The sequence below is a fragment of the Hibiscus syriacus genome, unplaced genomic scaffold (genome assembly GCF_006381635.1).
Source record: "Hibiscus syriacus cultivar Baekdansim isolate YM2019G1 unplaced genomic scaffold, ASM638163v2 tig00110597_pilon, whole genome shotgun sequence".
Taxonomy (NCBI): Eukaryota; Viridiplantae; Streptophyta; class Magnoliopsida; order Malvales; family Malvaceae; genus Hibiscus; species Hibiscus syriacus.
Genome location: NW_024062795.1, coordinates 4,757,383 through 4,782,977, shown reverse-complemented (window position 1 = coordinate 4,782,977; position 25,595 = coordinate 4,757,383). Strand labels below are relative to the sequence as shown.

Genomic DNA, 25,595 nt, shown 5'->3' with positions numbered 1-25,595 from the left:
AAATGTAAGGTGCGGCCCCTGACTCACGCTATTGACCTGCATGGCATAAGGCGCGCCCCAGGGGCCGCGTTTTACACACGTGTAACCCACAACAGCATAAGGCGCGCTCTAGGGGGCGACTTACCCCACGTGGCACTAGATCAACGTAAAGCGCGCTGCAAGGGGCGCTCCTTACTGCAAAGAGTGTTAGATTGGAAAAAATAGTCTGAAAGGTGCCTGACAAGGAAAAATAAATGGAAAATGTGATATATCGGGAAAAACGCCTAATATGACACCTACTTTATTATTATAAAAAGGTTTAATATTTTATTGGCATAATGATAAAATTACTCCCTAATATTTGCACACATGATTAATTTATCTCCTATCCTTTTTTATAGAGCATTTTAGCATCCAATAATTTATTTTGGAGCAAAATATCACCTAATTGGATGAAAATCGTTAGTTGACTAATCGTTAATGTTTCATGCGGACGTGACAAGTCCATGTATGATGGCACACCAACAAAAAATATTTTTAAAATAAACTATAATTGTAATTAATTACATATACATTTATAAAAAAATATTTAAAAATATTTTTTGATGATGTGACATCATACATAGACCTGTCATGTCAATAAGAAGCATTGATTGTTAGTCAATTAGAGATTTTCATCAAACCGTGAAGCATTTTGCTCCAAAATAAATGTATGAGGCTAAAATACTAAAAAATATATAGAACAAAGTGACAATTTGTATAAACATTGAGAGTAATTTTATTATTATACCTATTCTATTAATTAAACGTTTATAGATTAAATTTTATTTAATAGATCAGATTATTACCTTATCTAGTTAATTAAATATATCTTAACTGATTGAATTTAAAAATGCAATATTTTAACCTTATCAGTTACAATTTTAATAGTCAAACTTTTCTTATAAGAAGCCATCAATCTTTTCATAAAAATTAATTATATTCTCAATTTCAATTAAAAAATTAATCAAACTTTTTTTTATTATGTCATCATTCATACATAGATTGTCACATCAAAATTATTGGTCGTTAAATTAATACGCTTAAATTGCATATTAATACCATATTAACGAACGATAATTCTCTTCAATCAAAGGACAATATTAATGCAATTGAACGAGTTTGATGCTAAATTAATATAATTAGAAAATAAAGATTATATTGTTAATTAGATTTAATGCGAGGATAAAATTATTTTTTAAATAAAAAAAGAAAAAGAAGATTAAAACAAATTATTTTGATTGTACTTTATAATTATAAAAAATATGGATTTGGTATGTTGATTGAGAAAATCAAATGATGAATTGAAGCATACAAACCTCACTTAACAAAGATTGATTGGTACCCGTACAATATTGAACTTCATGGAAAAGGACATCATTATTTCATATATATATATATAATTGAAAAGGAAAAAGGAAAGGGCGCATGTAACAAACGCGAGGGTATTAGTTTCTGTATGAATAACGTTAGGCCCAAGCAGTAGTCATCCATCCTCTCCACGTCGTGAAAGCACAGCCCTGCCCTCGTGCAAATTGTTTTTCTTACCTATCAAAATTTAAAGGGTAAGCTACATGTTTAATGCTCTAACTATCACTTTTGTTTCGTTTTGATCACTCAATTATATTTTGTTTCAAAATCATACTTAACCTTACATTTTGATTTTATTTTTGCCACCCTCTATTGATAACAGTGGTGTTGGAGTGTTATCACAGGGTAATACTACATCGTCATTGAAAAATAATAAAAAATGACACGATAGTAGTTCTATTATTCTTTTTAATGGTTGGTGACTAAAATATAACGTTAGATATTATTTTAAAAGAAATAGTTAGGTGAATTGAGATACTAAATATGTAGTTTACTCAACTTTAATTCATTATTTTCAGATCCATTAATTAGTAGAGTGACCGAAGATTTTTATATTGCCCCATTTTATATGGGCTTGAAACCCAATATTTATCTTCAGAATGTAAATATCTCTTTATTAAATAAAAAATCAAATCATGATATTTAATAATATTATGATAAAGTATAATAATTATTAAAAAGGGTTATGTAATCATAAATTCTTAATTGACTTTTTTCCTTTTGATATATAATATTTTAACTCTGAACACTCTTATCCTCGTTGGGGACTCAAACTCGTGACCTTTTGGGAGAATAAGTCTCTTAACTATTGAGGTCAATTGATTCGTACTCTTAATTGACTTAAATATATGCATATGAACTATTATTAATTTTTTGTTATTTATAAAATAAATTTTTCATCTCTTTAAAATATTTTACTGTTATCTTTAATTTTTAAACACTAAAAATATTTTATTATTCTTAAATTATACTTCATAGGAATTTAAACTATAAGTTTTAAAATGTTAATATTAAATAAAATTCAATATATTGAATTACATTCTATATTCACCTTAAATTATATTTTCATTTCAATTTAATCTATCCAAATATATTACCATTTCAAATTATTTTATTAACATATAGTATCAAATATCCCTCAGTGAAATTACAAAAAAATTATAAAAATCTCTATGTAAATTTGCATTTAAGCTGAGATCCATTAATTGACAGAATAGTTAAGGATGCTCATATGATCCTATTTTGTGTGAATTTGAATCGCGTATTTATCTGAAAACATAATATCTCTCAATTTAGTAATAATAAAAAATTCTATTTAAGCCTTCAAACCATGTCAACGCATCACCTAAGCATTTTGGACCAGTTCCTAGTATCAAACACTATGTGCATGTCAAATTTCATCCCAAAGCATGCTTCAAACCAACATTTAGTATTACATGCAACTTTGACATACATGGCATTACTAAACATGCTTCCATCAATATCAAATTTCACACCAATTAATTACTTATAATCTACACATGATTCACTAATGATCTTAAATACTATATGCAAGCCAAAATTCATCCCAAAGTAATAGAATATAAGACATAACATAATAAAATATGGTATAGGAAGACAGAATGATAATGTAGTGTATTGTACAATTGAAACACATAACAAAATTTACGTTTTAGAATAATGTGAAGTAATTTAATCCAACGGTTACTTAGTATCTAGACGGACACATAAATCTATAATCCATCCCTATAACACACATTATGATCGTAGACGACACATGATCACGTTATTTACAACACACAATTCACCTCATCGCCATCAATAATATCCCTATCATGAACTAAAATAATTATAACTTCTGTTAATCAATCAATATTCACAATTCATATTTATCGTATATCATATTTTTCACATTTCAGGCATTGTCAAATATATCAACTTAGAAGTTCATTACGCATTAAGATATCCATTATAACATTATACACCAATGTTTGTTATAATAACTCTACAAATACACAAACACACAAAACATGAATTACATGAACACAATTATAATTGCACTCACATAATTCTAAAATTACGAACAACATAAAATTAGATTCCAATAAATTATTTCTTTTTATATAAATTATTCTTAAAATAAATTTCTTGTTCTCAAGTCACTCCGTTCGTTCTTTATTATTTGGTATACTTATATAATGGTATAATTTTTTAATCTCACATACGGAATTAAGAATTTATCATATCTCATTTATTTTTATATTTCAATTAATATTAAGAATATTTGACAGCTTCTTAATTACATCAATGTACCAAACAATTATCTATAAATAAAATAGATTTATTAAGTATATATGGCAATTTTGGCTGCCTCATAAATGTGACTGTTTTGTGGCATTGTATGTATAATATCCAAAGCAATTAATAAATAAAATAAAATAATTATTTTTTTGTAAAGTGTGTTTATTTTCTGTCATAAAAAGGTAAAAAAGAGGGGAAATTGCACATTACAATTTACAGACACAGTGAGTGGAACCCACAGTGGGATACGTTGACATGGGTTCCACAATCATTTTCGGACCAATGTTAGTGTATAAAAATTAGAGATATTTATATTTGATAAAAAAAAATGAGAAATCTTGATTTGCGTTGATGCTAGCTGATTCTCAAGTAAGTCTCCTCTTCCAAATCCAAAGCTCTTACCACCATTTTTATTATTATTTTACTGTTTAATTACAAATTGGTGTTTAATTTTCGATATATTTCTTTATTTCACAGATTGGATTATATATTTGGAACAGAATTTTCAGACAGATTTATCGAAAATGGGGAAAATAGGACCTTGTTTTCACTGTGGGATTGACCGTGAGTTTCCTCTTCCTTAATTTAATTTAATTTTTTTATTTATTTTCCCTCTATTTTCGTTACATAATGTGCTTTTGTTGTTGCAATTAATTATACTGTCACTGTCACTACCCTAAATCACTCCCATGATTTTGTGTTTAAAACTTTGATTTCTTATTAATCAGTAAACCAAAAGCTGAATGCTTTCCCCTTGTTCATAAATTATTATTAGTTTGAATTATTTGAGTTTATATTACGTTAATTAATTTTAAATTGATTCGGTATAATTTATAGTTTAATAAAATTTAGAGTAGATTTTGTCGGATTCCATCGGTCAAACTAACTCTTATCGTAAACGAACGTTATTTTATTTTACGAACAATTATAATTTTGAGATATACAAATTCTATAAATTTGGATTGGTTTAATTATTTATTTATTTTTGGTTAAACTAGGCACACCACTATGGAGAAATGGACCACCTGAGAAACCAGTGTTGTGCAATGCATGTGGTTCAAGGTACAGATTAGGCAAACCCCTGGAAAACTATGCACCCAAGGTCTTCAAAATTGCTCCGAAGAAGAGACGAAGACAGGTTACTCATTCCAGCAATTCATCATCTGGATATTATGCAAGTTCCGAGTCCTCAACTTCACCCCACCCCAACCCTGTCACCGTAAAACAAGAGATTCTAGATGATTGTCCAGGTCACACTTCTTTTCTTTATATTCCAAAGTCTAATTCAACTTAAGTTTAATCTGGTAAGGAGCTAAAATGTAATAACTCTAGTAAAGAAAATTGAAACTAAATGTAATAATTCTAGTTATGTTACAAAACATTATGTGAACTATGATATGTTATGACATATTTAAACTTCATTTGACTTAGCTTTTCTCATAAAATTAACAATTTTTCTAACATACATGAATCTCTATGCTTATTTTAAAAGTATAATGACCGAAATGCACTTTACGTTATAGTATAGTGATTTGTAAAGAACTTTTACTCTTTTCTTTACATGTTTTCATTCTTATTGTTATAATTTTATGTTAGTTTTACTAATCATATTTAAAATTCGAGATTATCTCTCTTAATATCATCATTTTCAAGATTTGAACGTAATTTTTTTCATTGAGAATATGATATGACTTACTGTTACGTCTTATATTTATTAGTTTAGTCGTGTTTTTATTTGATGATGTAAGTGATATGACATATTCACTCAACTTATTGTAACTTAACTAGAACCGTTGTATTTAATCAATGAATAGGATCTAAATCAAATTAGATTACATATAGTAATTCTAATTAAATTATAATGCGTCTTATAAATATGATATGACATTTTAAAATGTCACGACATTTCTAAATTAACAAAACATCATTTAATTTAGTATTTCTCATAACATTAATAATTTTTTTTAATAAACATAAATCTTCACACTCATTTTAAAAGTATAAGGACTGATCACGTTATAGTATAATAACTTGTAATGTACTTTTGCTCATTTATTCATGTGTTTATATACTTATTGTTGTATTATCTACGTTTGTTTTAAGATTTATATTTTAAATTCGTGATTATCTTTTTCAATAACATCATTGGTTAGATTTAAATTTAAATTATTTCCTTAAGAGTGTGATGTGACTTACCGTTACGCCCGATATTTATCGGTGTAGATGTGTTATTTATTTTGATGATTAAGCGACCTATTTTGCAGTTGAAATTTGGAGAAATTCGTGGAGAATTCATACAAGAAAGAGGTCAAAAGTTGTTTACAGCAGTCTGACAACAATCCAGAAACTTCAAAAGGAACTTCATACTGTTCTAAGAAATGAATTCAATGGTAGTATTGAAGCAGAAGATGTGCTGATTCATAATATTAACACCTACAAGCTGCAAACTCCTCCCATGGAAATTGGCCTTGGAACCGTTCTTCTCAATTTCCATGTTTCTTCTCCAGATCACCAAGATCAGCAGGAAACTAAGGTTTCTCCTCAGAGTCACGCTCCAACAGGTCCTCCACAACCGTAAACAAAAACCCCAAATTTAATTTGTTCGATTCATACAATCGGTTTTTTTATTAATCTGGAATAAGTATAAGGTAGTATATGTTCAAAGATAACTCTCAACTATTTGATATTGAACGCTCACTCTCCTAGCATTCATGGTGCTCCACCCTGGGACCTCGAGGAATAAATGTTAAGAAAATTCTTGAATTTGATGTTACTTATATTTGCACGATTGATTTTTTTTTTTGAATAATTTAGAGTGATTATATGATAGTGTCTATTCATGATTTTTCTTTACCATTAATAACGTACACATACCCTGGAACACAGCTGCTTAAACCCAAGACCTTTAGGGAGAATAATACTACATTTAATTACTGAGACCACATAATAGATTCTGTACGATTGATTACTAAAGTATAAAAGAGGCTAATTCTTTTTTACATATTCGTATAACATGTTCACCTGATACATTATAATTTAATTTGATACAATCAGTTGTTTAATAATATGTGGTAAGTACAAAGTAATATTTGTTTAAAGATTACTTTGAACCATTTGACATTGAATGCTCACACCCCTAATACTCAGGGTGCTCGAACCCGAGACCTCAAAGAATAAATGTTACGAAAGTTATTGAATTTTATGGTACTTATATGTGCAAGACTGAATTTTTTTTGAATAGTTAGGGTGATTACAAGATAGTATATGTTCATGATCTTTCTTATTTATTAACAACGCAAATACATCCTGCAAACACAACTACTCAAATCTAAAACTTTTAGAAAAAATAATACTTACTTTAATCACCGATATCGCATAATGAGTTTTGCATGACTGATAAGATTGATAACTGAAGTATAAAGGAGGCTAGTTTTTTTATACATATTCTTATAACATGTTCACTTGATATATTATAATTTAAGTTGATATGGTTCATTTAATTGAAAAATAGAATATAAAATCAGGTGAAATTAAATGTAACGGTTGGAGTTAAAACTATAACAGATGAATGACTTCAAAATGTGAATGAAGTGAGTGAGTTGAATGGAAGTGACAAGTTAAAGAATTTTTCATCCCAACTTGCATTTTTTTGTTGTAATTGAAAAGGAAGAAGGAGGTCGACAATGGCGTGCAATATGGGGTTAATGATCTGTGTGAATTATTGAAAGAAGATAAATGTCGCTTTAGAGGCTTTAATTGTTTGATAATCTCTACAGCTCATGTGAGCCATTGCTCTAATTATTTTCTATTCTCGCATGTGCCAATATGGTCCCTTTGGATTGGGATATGTATCCATATTTTCTGTTACTATAATTTTATTTATATATGTTTAATCGAATGATAAAATATTTAATGTCTCTTAAACTAAAGGATAAAGTACACAAATGATCTCCGACTATGGAGTGTCACTTTGTTGAGTCCCTCGACTATTAAAAATTATAAAATGACCATCGACTATAGGATGTAGCTTTCTTGAATCCATTGACTATTAAAAGTTACAAAATGTTCACCCAATTATCTATATATTTCAAACTCGTCTTTTTTTCGTTAAAAAATTGATAACCGTCTGACCTAGATGTAAACAGGTTAACGTCAAAAGATACAACTCAAATGGTTCTGGAATCAGTTTTTATCATATCTCAGTCAACATGTTAATGTCCAATTCAGAAGGCCGTCAATTTTTAACAGAAAAGACGAGATTGAAACATATAAATAATCGAGTAACCATTTTGTAGTTTTTAATAGCCGATGGTCTCAACAAAGCAACATCATATTATCGGGAGACCGTTTTATAAGTTTTAATAATCGAATAACTTAATAAAATAATATTTTATAGTCAGGAGACTATTTATGTATTTTGCCTAAAAAAGAATTGAGTTAAAGAAACAAATATTTTTTTTGGAAATTTTTTGTTATCGTTTAGCATTTTGATCATATTCAACTCTGGATAGAAGGATATTCGTCTAATTATCAATTATTTATAAATATGTGTTAAATCAAGATTATCTTTTAAATACAGCAAAAATAACTCATTTTATTCTTTGTTCGAAGCATTGGCGGATGCACTAAGCCCTAATAGGGGTCAAGTGAATCCCATTATTTTAGAAAAATGATTAAATTTAACTTAATGTGTTAAGTAAAAAAGAAAAAAAATACAAAATTTTGCATATCCATTATTTTTAAGAAAAAAAAATTAAAATTTTGGATCCCCATTCTTAAATTTCTGAATCTGCCATTGGTGTTCGAAGGTTGAAGTCCAACCTTGTTACATACTTAAAAATATGAATAAATGGATACGAGATCAATCATATAGTTTTTGCTTGAAAAGAATTGGTGGACCCTTTGCTTTCTTAGATAAAAAGGAAAATTAAAGCATGCAAATTAATGGGTATAAAATTAGATAATATATTTTATAAACATTACGCAGCATGTTTTTTTAGCAACACAATATTTTAAATTTGTAATGCAATATTTTAACATTAATATAAATCCGTATTTAAAGATGTATTAAGCATGTTAAGTAAGTCTAAGGATTTAAATTTTGGTATTATAAATAAAGAAGAATTTGATTATTGCACTAATATAAAATTTTATTATTTTAAGTAATTAGAAGAGAATATTCTCATTTTTGGGGGAAGGCCATTACCTAGTACCTACCATTTCGTTCTCCCTTGGGTGTACTAATTAGGAATGAATATGGGTCAAGTTTCTGGTTGAATCGACTTGATTTAAGTAAAGTATCATTTTATTTTAAATGTGATTTGATTCAATCCAAGTTAGTGAAAACTTCACCTGACTCACTTTTTTAAGAGTAAAATCTATACCGGACTCGACCCAACACAAAGATAATATATATATATATTATAATTCTCATTTTTATTATGTAAAATAAGGATCTAATTAAAAGAATATAGAAAAATGAGTATTATTGTAAATATCCATAAATATATAAGAGATAATTGCACTATTATCTCTAGTCAAATCAATTATTTTTTACTCAAAAATCGATTCGACCTCACCTGATTCATAATTTTCAAAAAAAAAATTAAACCTTACAGGGTCAGATCGAGACAAACCAGTCAAATCTACTAATTGAAATATTTGACACAAAATATTAACGTTATCAACTATTGAATTAGGATTTTTTTTAAAAAATAAAAGAATAAAACAAATTTAACATTTTAAATATAAAGATTAAATTTTACACCTTATTGGAGTACAAGGACCGATGACATAATTTTACCTATATCCTATTATCTCTCCCAAATTCCCTTCTGGCTATCTCTCATAGGAAGAAGGGCTTAAAATGAATTGGGCCCTCATTCGAGAGTGCATTTATTCAGAGGTAGTTGTGGAGATATCTGCTTGCACTTAATTATTGGGAACTCTTCAAGAACATGTCATTTTATAATTTGGAGGTCTCCCATGGAAGTTGCTCTCAACCTAGTGTTGGGGGCAACCTACTATCTTACCTCCCCTTACCCCATTACATATTGGAACAAGGAACAACCATTTTTTTTCAAGAACGTGCCATGATCCATTATGATATTCATTCAAATGAAATATATATTTTTAAATTTCCATTTTGTCCCACAATAAAAGTAAAAAGAATTTCATAAATAATCTTAGAAAAGAAGAAGAGTGCTATAAATCCAGTAGAGAAATGACAAACCACATGCAAATTTTGGTTAAGAGTTGAAACATTGGCTTCTCTATCCAAGAAAGCTGTCAGCTTTATAGCTGCTAAGCCCTTTGCCGCTTACTTAAATTCTCAGCCTTTTTCTTTTTCACATATATACACACACGCACACATATATGTTCGTCTTCCTCCTTGAAGACACTGTTTTGTTGATAATTACTGTAGGTACTTGTCATACTAAACAATGGGCTTTGCTTTCTTATTTCAACTGCTACTGTTATCTGCATTTTCCATTGGGGTTTCTAAAGGCCAGCTTTCAGTGGGGTTTTATGCAAACACATGCCCAGATGCCGAGTCCATTGTCTCGAGCGTTGTTCGGAATGCTGCTCAATCTAGCTCCAACATCCCTCCCGTCTTGCTCAGGCTCCATTTTCATGACTGTTTTGTTGAGGTCTTTCTTCCCTTCTCCACTCTATTGTCTTTCATTCTCCATTAATGGTGAGATCAGTGGGAGCTAATGTTTAATATGATATGTATATTTCAGGGCTGTGATGGTTCGATTCTGATAGAAAATGGTCCGAATGCTGAGAGACATGCTTTTGGTCACCAGGGAGTTGGGGGATTTGAAGTTATAGAACAAGCCAAAGCTCAGCTGGAAGCTATATGTCCAGGAGTTGTTTCTTGTGCTGATATAGTGGCCTTAGCAGCTCGAGATGCTATAGTTTTGGTATGAAATGCATGTATATACATACATGCATATACTTGGTTTCATTGATACATGTTACTCTATGTTTAATCCTTATTATATGTATGTATGAATGACATGTAGGCAAATGGACCATCATATGATGTCCCAACAGGCCGTAGAGATGGAAGGGTTTCGGATGTTTCTCTGGCGGCTAACATGCCAGATGTTAGTGACTCAATCCAGCTACTCAAGGATAAGTTTCTTCAGAAAGGTCTCTCGGAGACAGACCTTGTGCTTCTCAGCTGTAAATTACCCCATTCTCTCTCTCTCTCTCTCATGCATGTTTGATGACATCATTATTGCAGTAGGAACTCAACTAATATATCATGACTTACTCATACACGTATAAGTAGGAACTGCATAAGAATTTAAAATTTTCATGAATGCGACCGCATTTCAACACCCCTGGATCCATCCTGCACACATACATACATATATAAATATATGTGTGACTGTTTACTACGGACCATGATAGGCAGATAAGCTGGAGTTGTCAAGTTTTTTCCTTTCCAGGACAGATGCATGAAGAATAGTCTTTCTCTAGGCTCTAACACTTGGGTGAATGTGCTAATTAATAATAGATGGTCCTCCACTTGTGAGCATCTAATGCTATTTTTGTTTTTTTCTTTTGCCAATGAAAATGCATGCAGCGGCACATACAATTGGGACGACTGCTTGTTTTTTCATGACCAAAAGGCTTTACAATTTCTCACCTGGTGTGGGATCAGACCCTGCAATAAGCCCTGATTTTTTGCCGGAGCTGAAATCCATTTGCCCTCAGAATGGAGACGTTAATGTGAGACTGCCAATGGATCGAGGCAGCGAGCAAACGTTCGATAAACAGATATTGGACAACGTTCGGAACGGTTTTGCGGTGCTGGAATCCGATGCCAGGCTATACGACGATGACACCACCAGGATGGCGGTTGACTCCTATTTTGGATTCCTCAGTCCAATTTTTGGATCCTCTTTTGAAGCAGATTTTGTTGACTCCATTGTGAAGATGGGACAGATTGGGGTGAAAACAGGATCTGCAGGAGAAATCAGGCGTGTTTGTACAGCTTTCAATTGAATCAAAATCATACTGCAGATAGTTTGTCTTCGTTTGATATGATACCATAAATATCACCACAGATTGGTTAATTTCCCTCAGAATAAAATGCATTAATTTATGTGTAGATTTGGCCATATTGCTTCATATCCAATGTGTTTTACAGTTAATTTATCTGTTAATTGTGGCCATTTTCCCTCATATCCAATGTGTTCTACAGTTAATTTATCTATTAATTGTATGGTCTCGATCTTGAAAAATAGATGAGTATTATAAAAATTCACATAGTTATATAAAGGTATAATGCTAAAAAAAATAATGTTTGACAATATAATTAATTTGACCTTTATTTCTTTTTGGAGTATTTTTAACTCTAACATTCTATTTTATGACAAAAAAAAACCTTAACATTTGACTAAATAATAACTTTGATCTTTATTACTTTCTTTTGAAATATTGTAACCTCCAATATTTCATAATAGAAAAAAAAATTCTAAAAGTTATTTTAGAACATTGACCATTAGTTGATTAATGATTTCCATTTATGAAAGGGTCTTTTTGCCTCAAAAAGAAATATTGAGGGACAAAATGATCTAAAAAAATGTCAAACGGTTGAACCAATCAAGTGACCTTAATAGTAAAAGGGAATATCATTTTCCTCAAAAGTATTGGATTCGAGAAGTTACGTCTCAATTGCTTAAAAAAGTTATAAACAAATACTACCTTATAATTATCTCAAACTATTAAAAAAATAACCAAGCCGGTTTACAAAGTCCACAGGCAACGATGTCGAGGTAAAAACTAGTAGGTTAAAAGGTACAAATTAGTCCCATTACAAACACTCAGCAGGTAACTCAGCAGATGCTAGCTCTAAATAATAAGGGTCAATGTTTGATGACATCATTGTTGCAGTAGGAACATTTTAACCCTCAACAAATTAGTCTCGAAGTGAAAGCAGTATATGTACCAGAATAAGCAGGTAGCTAAAGGATTACACCACAAAGATACTGAACAATCCTCACTACTATATGGCACCAAAACATTCACAAAGTCGGCAGGCAACTCAGCAGACGCTAGCCACTTGCAGACATTCCTGTAACAGCAATAAAACCCGACTATGAATACTGCTTGAAAGAATTTATCGCGGCATGCCGGTATTTTTCCAGTCTGCACACATGGGTTGGTTTTATTTCAATTTCGGGAAAATTCGCTGGTGATGGCTAGCAAAAGTATATACCAACTATAAAAACTCGATTAATCCCAAACTAATGCTCTAGCAGTCTAGCTCTCTCTATAGTTTGTTTTGCATATATAATGAGAGCCTAAAGTTCACCATATGTTAAGTTTCTGGGATTGAGAAACCGAAAATCTCGTTTTACTTCATGCATAACTCATATTTCAGCAATTGATCTTCTTGCCTGCTGAAATGTTCACTGTAAATTTGTCCATTGCAATTATTGATAGAAATAACTTACCTGTCATTAGTTGGACCTTGACCTTGATCTGTGTATGGGCAAGCGAAAGATACAAGAAGAAAAATGAGCACAAAGGGAGAGAAAACTGCTACTTAAAATAAAAGATAGTATAGCAAACTTCAAGACATATACATACTTGGATAATCTGGCAGGTGAAGGTGACCTTGATTTTGATACAGACCTGGATAAAGATAAAGAATCAGGCTAACCATGATAAAGAAGATAGCCACAGGAATTAAGGGTGTGACTATGAGTACGCAAAAGAATGAGATTTTTTGGGTGTCAATCTCTCAATTTTTGTGTATGAGGGGAGACCTAAACACAGGAGAACAAAAAACAGATGATTCTAGGTCGCAAAAGGCCAATAAAATTTATAGGTTGATTGCTTCTTGGACTCCTACTGTGACTTCTACTCCTGCTTCGACCCCCCTGCGAGGACTGCCCTCGTAGCATTTCACCTGTGAAATAACAATTGCAAGTTCCAATAAAATGTTTTTTAAAGAGAAATTAAAATGAAAAATAAAATTCCCGCCGCCTCAATAAAGAAGGGTATTTTCTTCATGATACCAGCAGAAGCAGAAATCAGGGATGGACGAGGGGATGAGGTCGCATCCCTAAAAATGTCAAATTTTCTTTGTATTTTCTACTAATAATCCAATTTTGCACCCTATGAAATTTTGTACTTTAGCAACTCTAATTTTCAAATATAAGTGTCTATGCACCACTTAGCAGAAAATCCTACATCAGTCCTGACAGGAACCCCAGACACCACAAAAAAAAAAAGAATTATATTTTCAAGTGAATCTTTTAAACATGAGCACAGTCACTTGTACAAAAGTAACTTAAAAAAATGAGTCATTACATATTTCCTCTATTCAAAACCTTATGGAAAGAAAAAATTTAAAGAAAGCCCAAAACCGCATAACTTAGCAAATCCGCTAAAGAGGAGGTTACCCAGACATAAGCCCTTGCAAAAGGATTTCGAAATTCAGAATCATCAAGTTTCCTTATCTGTGCAACTAGGAAATCAAACGCAAGGTAAGTAAAATAATTAAGAAACACATGTCACGAACAAATCAAATCCGCAGGTTCCAATAAACACACCGCATATTTCATGTCATCATAATTTGTGTAGTCCACTATACCCATGGCTCGTGCAAGAGGAAAAGCTATAGCTAAACAAATTTGGACTCTGAACATATAAAATAAAATGCAAAAACAGATAGATATGATGGGTATAACATGAAAATAGTAAGTGAACCTAATCAGATCACATACCATCACCTTCCAAATAAACTTCAGCAAAGCATACACTCCAGCCATGCGCATGTAATCCTAAAATGAATCCACGATAGTGCAACTTTTCAGGTCCATATGAGAAGAACCTTAATTTAGAAGAAGTGGGAATAATCTCACCTTCAGATCTTTCCAAGAAGCAGAAGAATGCAGTCCGTGAACAACAACTAAATAATAGTGAATGAAAAGAATGTCAATATGGTACAAGGGAAAAATACAACAGACAGTAGAAATAGATAAAGATTGAAACAGAAACATGAACTTTAAAAATGTATATAAGTATAACCTCAAAACTCAGACCGATGAGAAGCACCAAATTGTCCTCTACCAGCTCTGCCGCCACCGGCGCCGCCATATTCACTTCGAGAAGATTGCCCTCTACCACCATGGGCAAGCTCAACCTGTTTCAAGGGTAAGATAAGAATCCATTTAAATAGCTAAATAATAGTATACTAGTTAAAAGGCAATTACCCTGATACGACACCCGTCAAAATTATAGCCATCTCGACCCTTAATTGCATTTTCAGCATCCAAAGGGTCCTCAAACTGCAAATAGGACTAGCTTAGAAATAGGCAGTAAAACAAGGTCAGAAAATGTGCTAAAAAGAAGCTTAAAATCCGTCCATGCTTTAGTTCACAAAGGTCATATTAAAAGATTCCAAAGACCCATGTTCTAAAAAGAAGAAAAAAGTCTACTACTACTAGAACCTTTCAAGTGGATATGGTAATCAGCCATACAAAAGGATTTGAAGTTCTTCAATTGCACAAGTTAAGTTGAAGAAGATGGATCAAGAAGATTTTTTTTTTTTGCAGTAAGAATAATCTAAAGGCATCAGCACGCAGAGTAGGTTATGGTGTTTGATCAAGGGAAACCATACCAAAATGTGAAAATCATGCATAAAGCAGCACTTAACACAGAATTGCAGCTTTTCTTTATATGAAAAAAAGTTTACCCTTGAAGAAGACAAATGAAGCAGTGAATAATTTTCACGTAAATAACTCTTACATGTTTTAGTATCATGCTTCGGAAGCTTTAAGAATCATGTAAAAGATAACAGAAGGAAATTCCAACTAAAATGCCACACAAGTGACCAAGAAAATACAAAGCAATTTGATCAGAACAAACAGAATCGGTATATGGTACTCTTGCTTCTTCTCTTTGATTTAGTAATATACAAAAAAAAAAAAGGACTAGATGACACAAACCTTATAGAAAATGTCTTCAATCTCCCACTCCTTGACATCTAGTGGTAGGTTACCGACATATATAGTGCGACAAGAACGACTAGCCATTTGTTGATGCAAAAGTTGCTGAACACAAAAAGAATAATTGAGTTTAACCTTTTTGAGGAATCACAATTTGCAATTACGGTTGGCACCTAAATGTCCTTTCCATTTATCAAAATCAGAAAGATAATAGGCCAAAAAATTCATGTTAAACAGACCAGCAACTCTCCAATTGGTGCTCCACAGGCTCCATTGCACTTGTGCTCCAAGATGTACCAAAACTATTAATAAATAATAAATTTGAACTCCCAATCCATTGCTTGGCTTTTCCAGTGGGATGGTGATCATCTCGGAGGGATCAAGAACCTCCATTTACCAAAATACCCATTAATCCAATATGACTCCTTTGTCCCCATTTCTAGATCCTTATGTATAATCTGAAGCCCTTATCTGTTGAAGCTCCTTTCATCTATCATACAGAAAGTGTTTTCAGTTATGAAGCGTGATGAAATTGACAAGATATATTGCATTCTCCAAGTTTTATTATTTGCGTATTTGCAATTATTTGGACCAGGGAAACAATTAATATGTTCCAAAATCTCTTACTCTCCTATATTTTCAAATGGGATTGATTCATTTTCTTGAAATAACTACAGAGGCACACCCGCCCAACGAAGAAAGAAGTTATTAGGCATCAACGACAACTACTATTAATTTTTCTTATTCAAAAAGCCAAGGTTAAACGCAGAAAATGATTTTTTCCCTTCTGTGAGTTGAAAAAAACTGCCCTTAAAACCTTGGGACACTCTAGGAATGGAATGAGTATCGTGCAAATCCTTACATTTATTTGATCACCCATCAATTGTCATCAGTTATCATGCAAAATATAAATGCTAGTAAAATAAGATCAAAACACCAAGTTAACAGGGCAAGGATTTATGTGCCAAAAAATAAAGTACAGATAATCAAGTGTGAAGTCAATCCCATCAACACCTCCTCTACAAGGAATTCCTAATTTCTAATGCTGGTTGGGAGCTAGACAGCTTCATAAAATCCATCTGAAACTATTTCAATTCTCTTTTTCTAGTAAATTAATAAAATGAGTAAAAAACCACAAATTATTTTTGAAAAATAATTTTGGAAACAATGAAAAATTTTAGTAACTGTGATGCAAGTTAGAATTTCATATTGGCGAAGTCTAGCTCCCAACACTGGCAACCAGATCTAAATCCTGATCCAACTAAGAAGCATAAGAAACGCTTAACAATTTAATAACAAAAACAACATTCCTCAAAATTAGTTTTGAGAATTAATTTTCAAAACAATGAAAATTTTCACGAACTATTATTATGTGAATTAAAAAAAAACCATTTTAGCAAATTATAGCTCCCGACACTGGCACCCATAGGCCACAACCAAATCCTGAACTAACTAAGAAGCACAAGAAATGAACAACTGAATAATAAAAACAACTCGGTAAGCGAATTCTCCGTAATGAGGGTTACTTAAAGACTTAAAGTAACCTAAAAGAAACCTTTTCTTCAAACACCACTATCCCCAGCTTTCTTCAAACGTTTCAAAAAGAAAAACAGATACAAACCCAAAAAAAGTGTGAAGATGAATATGACAATACAGAAGAATAAAGAACAAGATTTCAGTAGTAAGTAAAGGGGAAATTATACCATAAGATTGGAGCTATGGACTGCAACAATCCGAAGTGTACTAAGCTCCTTTGTTTGTTGATGCCGATGAAGAGAGGGAGAGAATGCCGAATCAACAAGTTTAATCCTGTGAGGATTTATTCGTATAAAACGGACAAAGGAGGGAAGAAACGAGAGCGCATTTCGTTCATTTAATCATTCATGTCAGTTATGCTGTCAATTCCCAACTGGGTTCTGCCACGTCATATATATATTTAGGATAAACTATAACTATGACCTCTTAATTTCTTTCCTTTTTTTATTTCCATGAATCGTTTAATTTTATCAATCAGATCATCTAATTATTTAATTATTACCAATCAAGCACTTGATCTTGTTGTTACATTTAATAGATAATGTGACATGACAGTTAAAAATATTAATATAATTATTATTTAGTTCTTATTATTTATACATTTTATAAATTTGGTGGTTAACATTTGATAGATTTGTTTGTTCTTTAATGACGGTGATAAAAACGGAATAAAAATACAAATTTAGGTATGATTTTAAAAATATAATTGAGTGACTAAAAAAAACTGCAGGAATAGTTGGTTCACTAAATACATAGTTTACCCAAACTTTTAGACAACAGCCACGAACCCGCGCGTACTGGGCGCGTAAAAGTACTTTCTCTCTCACCGACAGTGACGCTACGCTTGCTTCATTGCTTAAACCACTGCTTAAACCATTGCTTCGATCTTACTCACTCTACTTTTCCCCTCAAATTCGCAGATCTACTCGCTCGCATCTGTTTAGAGCGGAACAGGAATCCCCAATTTCCTAGCCATGGATCTCGCATATCGAATATCCATCTTTCTTCTATTATCAACCGCGTTAACAACGATCAATGCTTCAATCCACATTTACAAAAATCAACTCTTCAATGAAGTTGGAAATGCTTATCTTCTTCCAGGCGGAAGTGAAGGCCTTGCCGCCTCCCTTTCCTCCGACAACTCCGTTTCCGATGGCCGCTCTTTCATTCGGTACTGTTGACTAAACATTTCCTTTATTTAAAAAATGTGTTTCGTTTGTTTTATTTTTATACACAATGTATTAAAGTTTTAAGTGAAGAACATATCGTTATTTTGTTTATATGGATTAGATCTGTTAAAAATTAGTTAATGTTTAGGTGTACCTATGATGATCGACAGAAGATTTAATTTTGAAAAATAAGAAATGCAATTTTCAGTTATTTTTTACTATTTTTTGACGAAACATTTCCTCTGTTAAGTATGTTTCCGATGTCCGCTCTTTCATTGGTAATGTTAACGTAACATTTCCTTTATTTAAAAGGTGTGAATCGTTTGTTTTATTTTAAGTTCAATTTATTAGCGTTTTTGAATCAAAAAAAATTATTAGAGTTTTAAGCGAAGTATGGTGTTGTTTTATTTATACGGACTAGATCTCTTAGCAAGTAGTTAATGCTCAAGCCTTAAAGTGTATCTATGATGATCTATGAAAGATTTAATTCTGAAAAATCAAGAAATGTGGTTATCGTTTTTTATACTATTTATTAATTGCATATTCGAGTGAAAATGGTTATTTGAGCAGATCCAAGTCCATGTTACTCAGAAAGCAAATCGATCTGGTATAAGGAACGAAATGTAGACATAAATCGTTACTTGTGTGAAATGTAGTTGATAAGGGTAGTACTCACCGGTATGTTTAGTAGGAATTTTTTTTTGATAGGAATGAAAGGCCTTCACCAAAATCCCCTACTTGATTAAGGGAGTTTAGAAGTAAACTCCTTAATCAGCAGAGGGAGGAGAAGAGAGCCTTAGAAATTTTATTAAAATAAAACAGTAACATAAGATACAACCACTACTTCTACAAATAACACATAAAACTTAAAGACTTCTAGGCCAGATCCCCACTAAACAAAACGCAGCAGCTAAAACAGCAACAACAGTCAACCAATTCCCTCCTTAGCTAATTTATCTGCCTCACAATTACAGCACCTAGGAATCCATCTAACAACAACCTGTCTAGCAGAAACAGAAAACACGATGTCCTTAACAAAATTAGCCAGAAAAACAGGAGAAGAAATGCCATCATTAATCCATTCCACTGCTGTCTTCGAATCACTTTCAATGATAAGCCTACCCTTCGACGCCCAACTTGAAGAAAGAAAGAAATCAATGCCTCTGTTAATTGCCTTTAATTCTGCTAGAATAGGAGTAGCTGGACCGACTTTCTCTGAAAAAGACGCAAGCGTAACCCGATTCCAGTCCCTTAGAATACCCCCAATACCCGCCAACCTCCGCACACTACTAACAACCCCATCCACATTCATCTTAAAAAAGTCTACTGGAGGAGGAATCCAGCTCAACACAGTGTTATTCCCAGTCTTATGAGCAGTAAGATTGTCCGCCAGGGTAGGATCTCCAATAAGAGAATCCACTTGCAATGTGATTAGGGGAAACTTAGCCTAGAACCACTTTGCTAATCTGAAACGCACAGTAAAAAACAAAGAAATTATGTCCAACTTTCCCTTATCAAAGATGATCTCGTTTCTAATCTTCTAAATAGACCAAAAAACTACCCCTGGGATAAACTGCCAAATCACAGAATTAGGCCTCAATACCTCCCACGAACTAAGCAGACTGGGAGGGTTAGAAGGAAGCGCTAACCGTACACCCCAGAACCCTATGAGTTTAGTCCACAGAACCCAAGAAACCGGACATGAAATAAAAAGATGTTGAACAGATTCTTCCTCTAAGTTACATAACGGGCAAAGAAAATTATCGCCTATATTGACCCCCCTTCTCAACAATTCAGCTCTGACAGCAACTTTTTGATGAGACAATTGCCACAAGAAAGTCTCCACTCTAGGTGGAACAAACCCCAACCAAACACATTTATTCCACTGAAAAGAATCATCATGAAAAGAAGATAGAGCTTGCCTACAAGCTTTAACCGAAAACAGCCCATCGTCCGAACCATCCCACAGCATACAATCGTCCATAGTCTCGATAAGTTTAATGTCTTTCAACCTATCCAGAAGCTCAACCAACTGCATTACCTCCCAATCACAAAGATTCCTCCTAGTCGTAACATTCCAAACCCATCCACTCAATTCAAAGCTCCCAAAATCAGCAACGTGACCTAATTTATTGGATGAGAGGACAAAAATTCTCGGAAACATCAGTTTCAAAGGGACCTCACCAAGCCACGAATCGTTCCAAAAGGAAATGGATTTACCATTACCTATTTGAAGCTTTGCATGAGACCTAAGACAACCTCCAAAGTCATCATTCTTAAAAAAGTTGTTTACGATTCCCCTCCAAATCCAAGAGTCTTTTTGGGAGAAAACCTTATTGATATCCATGGAATGGCAGCTCACATTGTGTTTGCTACATAAGAACTGCTTCCACAAAGAATTAGTATCATTAGCAAATTTCCAAATCCACTTACCCAACAACGCTCGGTTTAAAAGACTTAAATCAGTAACTCCCAAACCTCCTACACTCAACGGTCTACAGACCTTATCCCAACTCACCCAATGCATTTTCTTCTTGTCGACCCCTCCCCCCCACAGGAAATTCGACAACAAGGAATTTAACCTCAGACAAATAGAAGAAGGCATCTTAAAAATTGATAGGAAAAAGATAGGTAAAGAAGATAAAACCGACTTAATAAGTGCCAAACGACCAGCCATGGACAAAGAAGAGGCTTTCCAACCTGTCAGTTTCCTATTAACATTTGCAAAAACTGGATCCCAAAGCTTCTCCGAATTCTTAACCGCCCCTAATGGAAGACCTAAATAATCAGTAGGAAAAGAACCGACCGAACAACCAATGTTCCTAGCCCACTCATCAAGGATGTCACTCCCCACATTAATCCCAAAGAGCTTACTTTTACTAAGATTAAGATGGAGCCCCGTTAGAACGCTGAAAATCCTCAACACTCTCCTAACATTCTTGATTTGAGTGACAGAGGCTCGACAGAAGATAATTAAATCATCTGCAAACTGAAGATGAGACAAAGAAAAAGAATTTTGGTTTTTACCGAAAGAGAACCCTTGGAAAAGACCCAAATCCACTGCTTTATTCAACATTAAATGAAGTAGTTCCCCAACCATATTGAACAGAAGAGGAGAAAGGCTACAACCTTGTCTCAAGCCTTTAGCAATCGAAAACTCCTCAGTAGGAGAGCCATTCACTAGGACCGAAATTGAGGCTGTGGAAATACATTGTGCAATCCAAGAACACCACCTCTTACCAAAACCCAATTCTTTCATAAGCCTTTGAATAATCTGCCATTCTACAGTATCGTACGCTCTGCTAAAATCCACTTTAAATACAACCCCTTTAAGACCTTGTTTCCTCCAAGAGTCAATTCCTTCATTTGCTATAAATGCACAGTCCCACAGTTGCCTTCCCGGAATAAAAGCCAACTGTGAAGGACTAATAATGTCCTTAATACAGGAAATGAGTCTTTTTGAAAGAACTTTCGAAAGAATTTTATACAAGCTGCCCACAAGACTTATGGGTCTATAATCCTCTATTTTCTCGGGATTGCCCTTCTTAGGAATCAAGGTAATAAAAGCATGGTTAATACAGTTGTTATGTTTTAAGAAATAAATGGTTTTAAATAAATAAATTATGAAGTTTATGAGTTGTTTATTTTACTCAATAATTTTATAATTAATTATATGTTGATGGTATCTTTAGTCTTATTGAAATGGATCATTAGTGTTCATTGAGTTTGTGTGAACCTATTTGAAAATTGTCTGGGAGATAGCGGTTTCAGGGTACCAGAGATCTGAGTTTTCTATGTCATTATCATTTGTCAGAATATATAATTAATGCTGTTTTTGCAAGATCTCATGTGGCCATGGATTAAAACAGTTATGTCTATTCATAAGTAAAACAGTTTCTTGGTGCTGAATTAAGCATTTCCACCTCCATTTTTTGTTGTTCATTCACTTCCAAAATTTTGTGCCTTGAATGTATTTATTTTATACATAGATTTGAGAATATCACATTCTGGAGGACTTGGGCTGCTGCAGACGGGCATTCTGACAAGGAACATAGCAACGGGTTGATACAGGCAGTGATTTTCGAGGCTGCTGATAGAAATAATATAGGTGGTTCAGCTTATGGTGGACAGAGATCTATATGTTGTACCCCTGATCTTGCTAAGCTGGAAGGGTGCAAGCAAGGTGAAGTCATTCGAATACCTTCTGCAACAGATAGTAATTGGCCCATTGTTTTGAACATACATTTTGGTGGGAACTATTTATCAACAAGTATGGACAAAACCGAGGTTCCCATCATGAAAACAGGGATGTATAATTTGTTTTTCATAGCATGTGATCCGAAGCTCAAGGGAACAACAATGAGTGGGAAGACGGTGTGGAAGAACCCTGATGGTTATTTACCAGGGAGAATGGCACCATTGATGAAGTTTTATGTTTACATGATGATTGCCTATTTGTTGCTTAGTGCCATTTGGTTCTCGCAGTATGTGAGGTTTTGGAAAGATATCCTGCTACTTCAGCACTGCATCACTGCCGTCATTGGTCTGGGTTTGTTTGAAATGATATTGTGGTATCTTGACTATTTTAATTTTAACAGCTCAGGAATGAGGCCTGTTTTACTTACAAGTTGGGTCGTGACCGTTGGAGCAATAAGAAAAACACTTGCTCGACTCCTCATACTTTCTGTTTCAATGGGCTATGGTGTTGTACGTCCAACTTTAGGTGGCCTTACATCAAAGGTGCTTCTTATTGGAGCGACTTATTTCTTGGCATCTGAATTGCTGGACATTGCCGAGTATGTAGGGAACATTAATGATATATCAGGAAGAGCAAGACTCTTCCTAGTCCTTCCTGTTGCATTCCTGGATGCATTTTTGATATTGTGGATTTTTACATCTCTTTCAAAAACACTAGAGCAGTTACAGGTACTTTGTTCTTTTCATTTTTTCATCATGCTTTAGTGATTGGCGATCTTAAGTTTCTTGACCGTAATAGCTGTGCTCATTCATTATCATGATATATTTCCCCTCACTTTGCTCTTTCATACTGTACAAATTTCTATGACTGACATTAGTTTTTCATCCAGGTCAAAAGAATATCTGCAAAGTTGGACCTCTATAGGAAATTCTCAAATGCACTAGCTGCGGCGGTGATTGCTTCAGTTGGATGGATAACTTTTGAGGTATATTTCGTCTAGATTCTGGTTTCTTTCTTGGTTGATGTTTCATGTTATATTGTCGCGGATAAATGACAAATATTTGTGTTTCAAGTGAAGCAATATGACGAAAACATTTATTGTACTTAAAACCTGTATTTAGTTCTTGGTATTATACCAATGGGTTCAATTGATCATGGATCTGATTAATTTGGCAGTACAGGTATACTTCAAAGCAACAGATCCATTCAACGAGAGGTGGCAAAGTGCTTGGATTATCACAGCTTTCTGGGACATTCTTTCATTTCCACTACTCTGTGTTATTTGCTACCTTTGGGCTCCATCTCAGAGCTCCCAAAGGTGCGTATTACTCTAAGTTTTACAGAGTCAATTAGATGACCTTAACCGTTATTTTCCTCTCTTTTTGAATTTAAAATTTCTTAAATCGTATGTCGCCTGAGGTTTTGACATGCTGGAGAGAGCTCAAGGAGGGTACTTTTAGAAGTTTCATTCAAATAGACGATGAATCTTTTTTTTTTTCTCCATGTTATTATGCTAATATGCTCGTTACTGCCTACTTTGCTCAGATATGCATACTCGGGAGATGTTGGGGAGGAATTCGATGATGAAGAAGCTCAATCTCTAACAAGGGGGCAGTCTGGTGGGGATTTCAGTTTAGTCAAGCAAGAGAGGAATAATGGAAATGCCGGTGTCTCTGATCACGAAGAGGACACGGAAGAGGATAAGAGGGAGTAAAATATCCCAGTCCAACATGATTTTAGTCATCATCCTTGTTTTGCAGTGTTGAAAACACCTTGACCGAGCCTGTTTATGGATAAAATATAACTCGGAGCAACGATTCTTCGAATCAACTTGCAAAAGGGAACCAATCTTGTTGCAGAAGGTTGATCTTTGCTTACATTAGATTTGTTTATCATTTGTCCATATTAATTTTGATTACATGATATAGGGGAATAGACAATTTGCATGCGATTTCTATGATGGGAAACCTTACGGTTTTGATATGCTTCTGATGGTTCCACGAATGAATTTATGTCTTTTGGTTTACCTTTTAATAATTAAAACTTCCATGTAACCTTATAATGCAATTCAAAGGTTGTGTTCTTTTGCCATTATATTACGCTTGTGAGCAATGATAGCACTCTTAAAAAATTTAAATTCTCATATAATTCAAGTATTTTTTATATTTTTTATTGATGATATAATTTCACACTCTGAAATTTTATAATTTCACATTTCACACCATTTAGATAAAATTATGTGTCGATTTTTATTTGAGAGATGAGATTTTGGAGCTTGAAATTTGTAGCATGAATTCTTCGAAGTATAATCTCGACTCGATTGTTTAAGTAGAGGTGTGGTCCGAGCGCAATTTATTGAAATACTATTTCAGATCGACTATCCTCAAACGATATAAAAAAAACTTCTCGGCCTACTAAGATGTAATATTTAAAATTTTCTGTTATAAAAAAGGGGGGAAACTAAATTATGGTGTGATTCTCAAAATATATTTATCTAACAACCCAATTCAAACATTTTATTACTTGATGATAAATTGAGTTCTTTTGTTGAACTAGTGTTTCTTTTTCTAGTAAAATTGTTTTCAACTACTCTAAAATATTTAAATTATTATTATTTTTCTTATTAAATTACACCAACTGTTGATTTTAATTAGCAATTCACCTCAAAAAGTGTATTACTCTGTGTGTGTAACATCAATTATTCAGTTTGTCCATATAAATCGAACATTCCAATTATTTTTAGTACAAAACATTGAACGATTTTACCTTTTTCTCCTTTTTAGTACAAAATATTCCTCTTACTAGGAATCAATTATTATATATTCTTTAAAAAAACAATTATTATATATTAAATTGAATGATAAAAATAATATCTTTTAAATAAGATTTTTAAATTTAAATATTTTTTAAAAGCTTTAGATTTAAACTCACATGCATATAGAAGTTATATTACTGGAATTCGGACAAAAAATAAAATTTTCTTTAATTACTAAAACTATTATGAGGGTTTTAAATTTAAATATTATA

At 32.9% G+C, this 25,595-nt stretch overlaps 2 protein-coding genes and 1 pseudogene across 2 annotated transcripts; 2 read left to right on the top strand and 1 right to left on the bottom strand.

The window, feature by feature from the left end:
• Window positions 1–9,944: 9,944 nt before the first annotated feature.
• On the top strand, window positions 9,945–11,825 carry LOC120134076 (peroxidase 43-like). Its single transcript, XM_039150552.1, has 4 exons — window positions 9,945–10,340; window positions 10,434–10,616; window positions 10,719–10,881; window positions 11,288–11,825. Exons 1-4 carry the CDS (start codon window positions 10,134–10,136, stop codon window positions 11,707–11,709), a joined length of 975 nt encoding a protein of 324 aa, XP_039006483.1. The 5' UTR covers window positions 9,945–10,133; the 3' UTR covers window positions 11,710–11,825.
• A 2,438-nt stretch (window positions 11,826–14,263) lies between these two features.
• LOC120134249 lies at window positions 14,264–15,752 on the bottom strand (annotated as a pseudogene).
• A 2,314-nt stretch (window positions 15,753–18,066) lies between these two features.
• On the top strand, window positions 18,067–24,568 carry LOC120134748 (transmembrane protein 87A-like). Its single transcript, XM_039151185.1, has 5 exons — window positions 18,067–18,372; window positions 22,360–23,296; window positions 23,458–23,553; window positions 23,750–23,886; window positions 24,114–24,568. Exons 1-5 carry the CDS (start codon window positions 18,176–18,178, stop codon window positions 24,280–24,282), a joined length of 1,536 nt encoding a protein of 511 aa, XP_039007116.1. The 5' UTR covers window positions 18,067–18,175; the 3' UTR covers window positions 24,283–24,568.
• The last annotated feature ends 1,027 nt before the right edge of the window (window positions 24,569–25,595 follow it).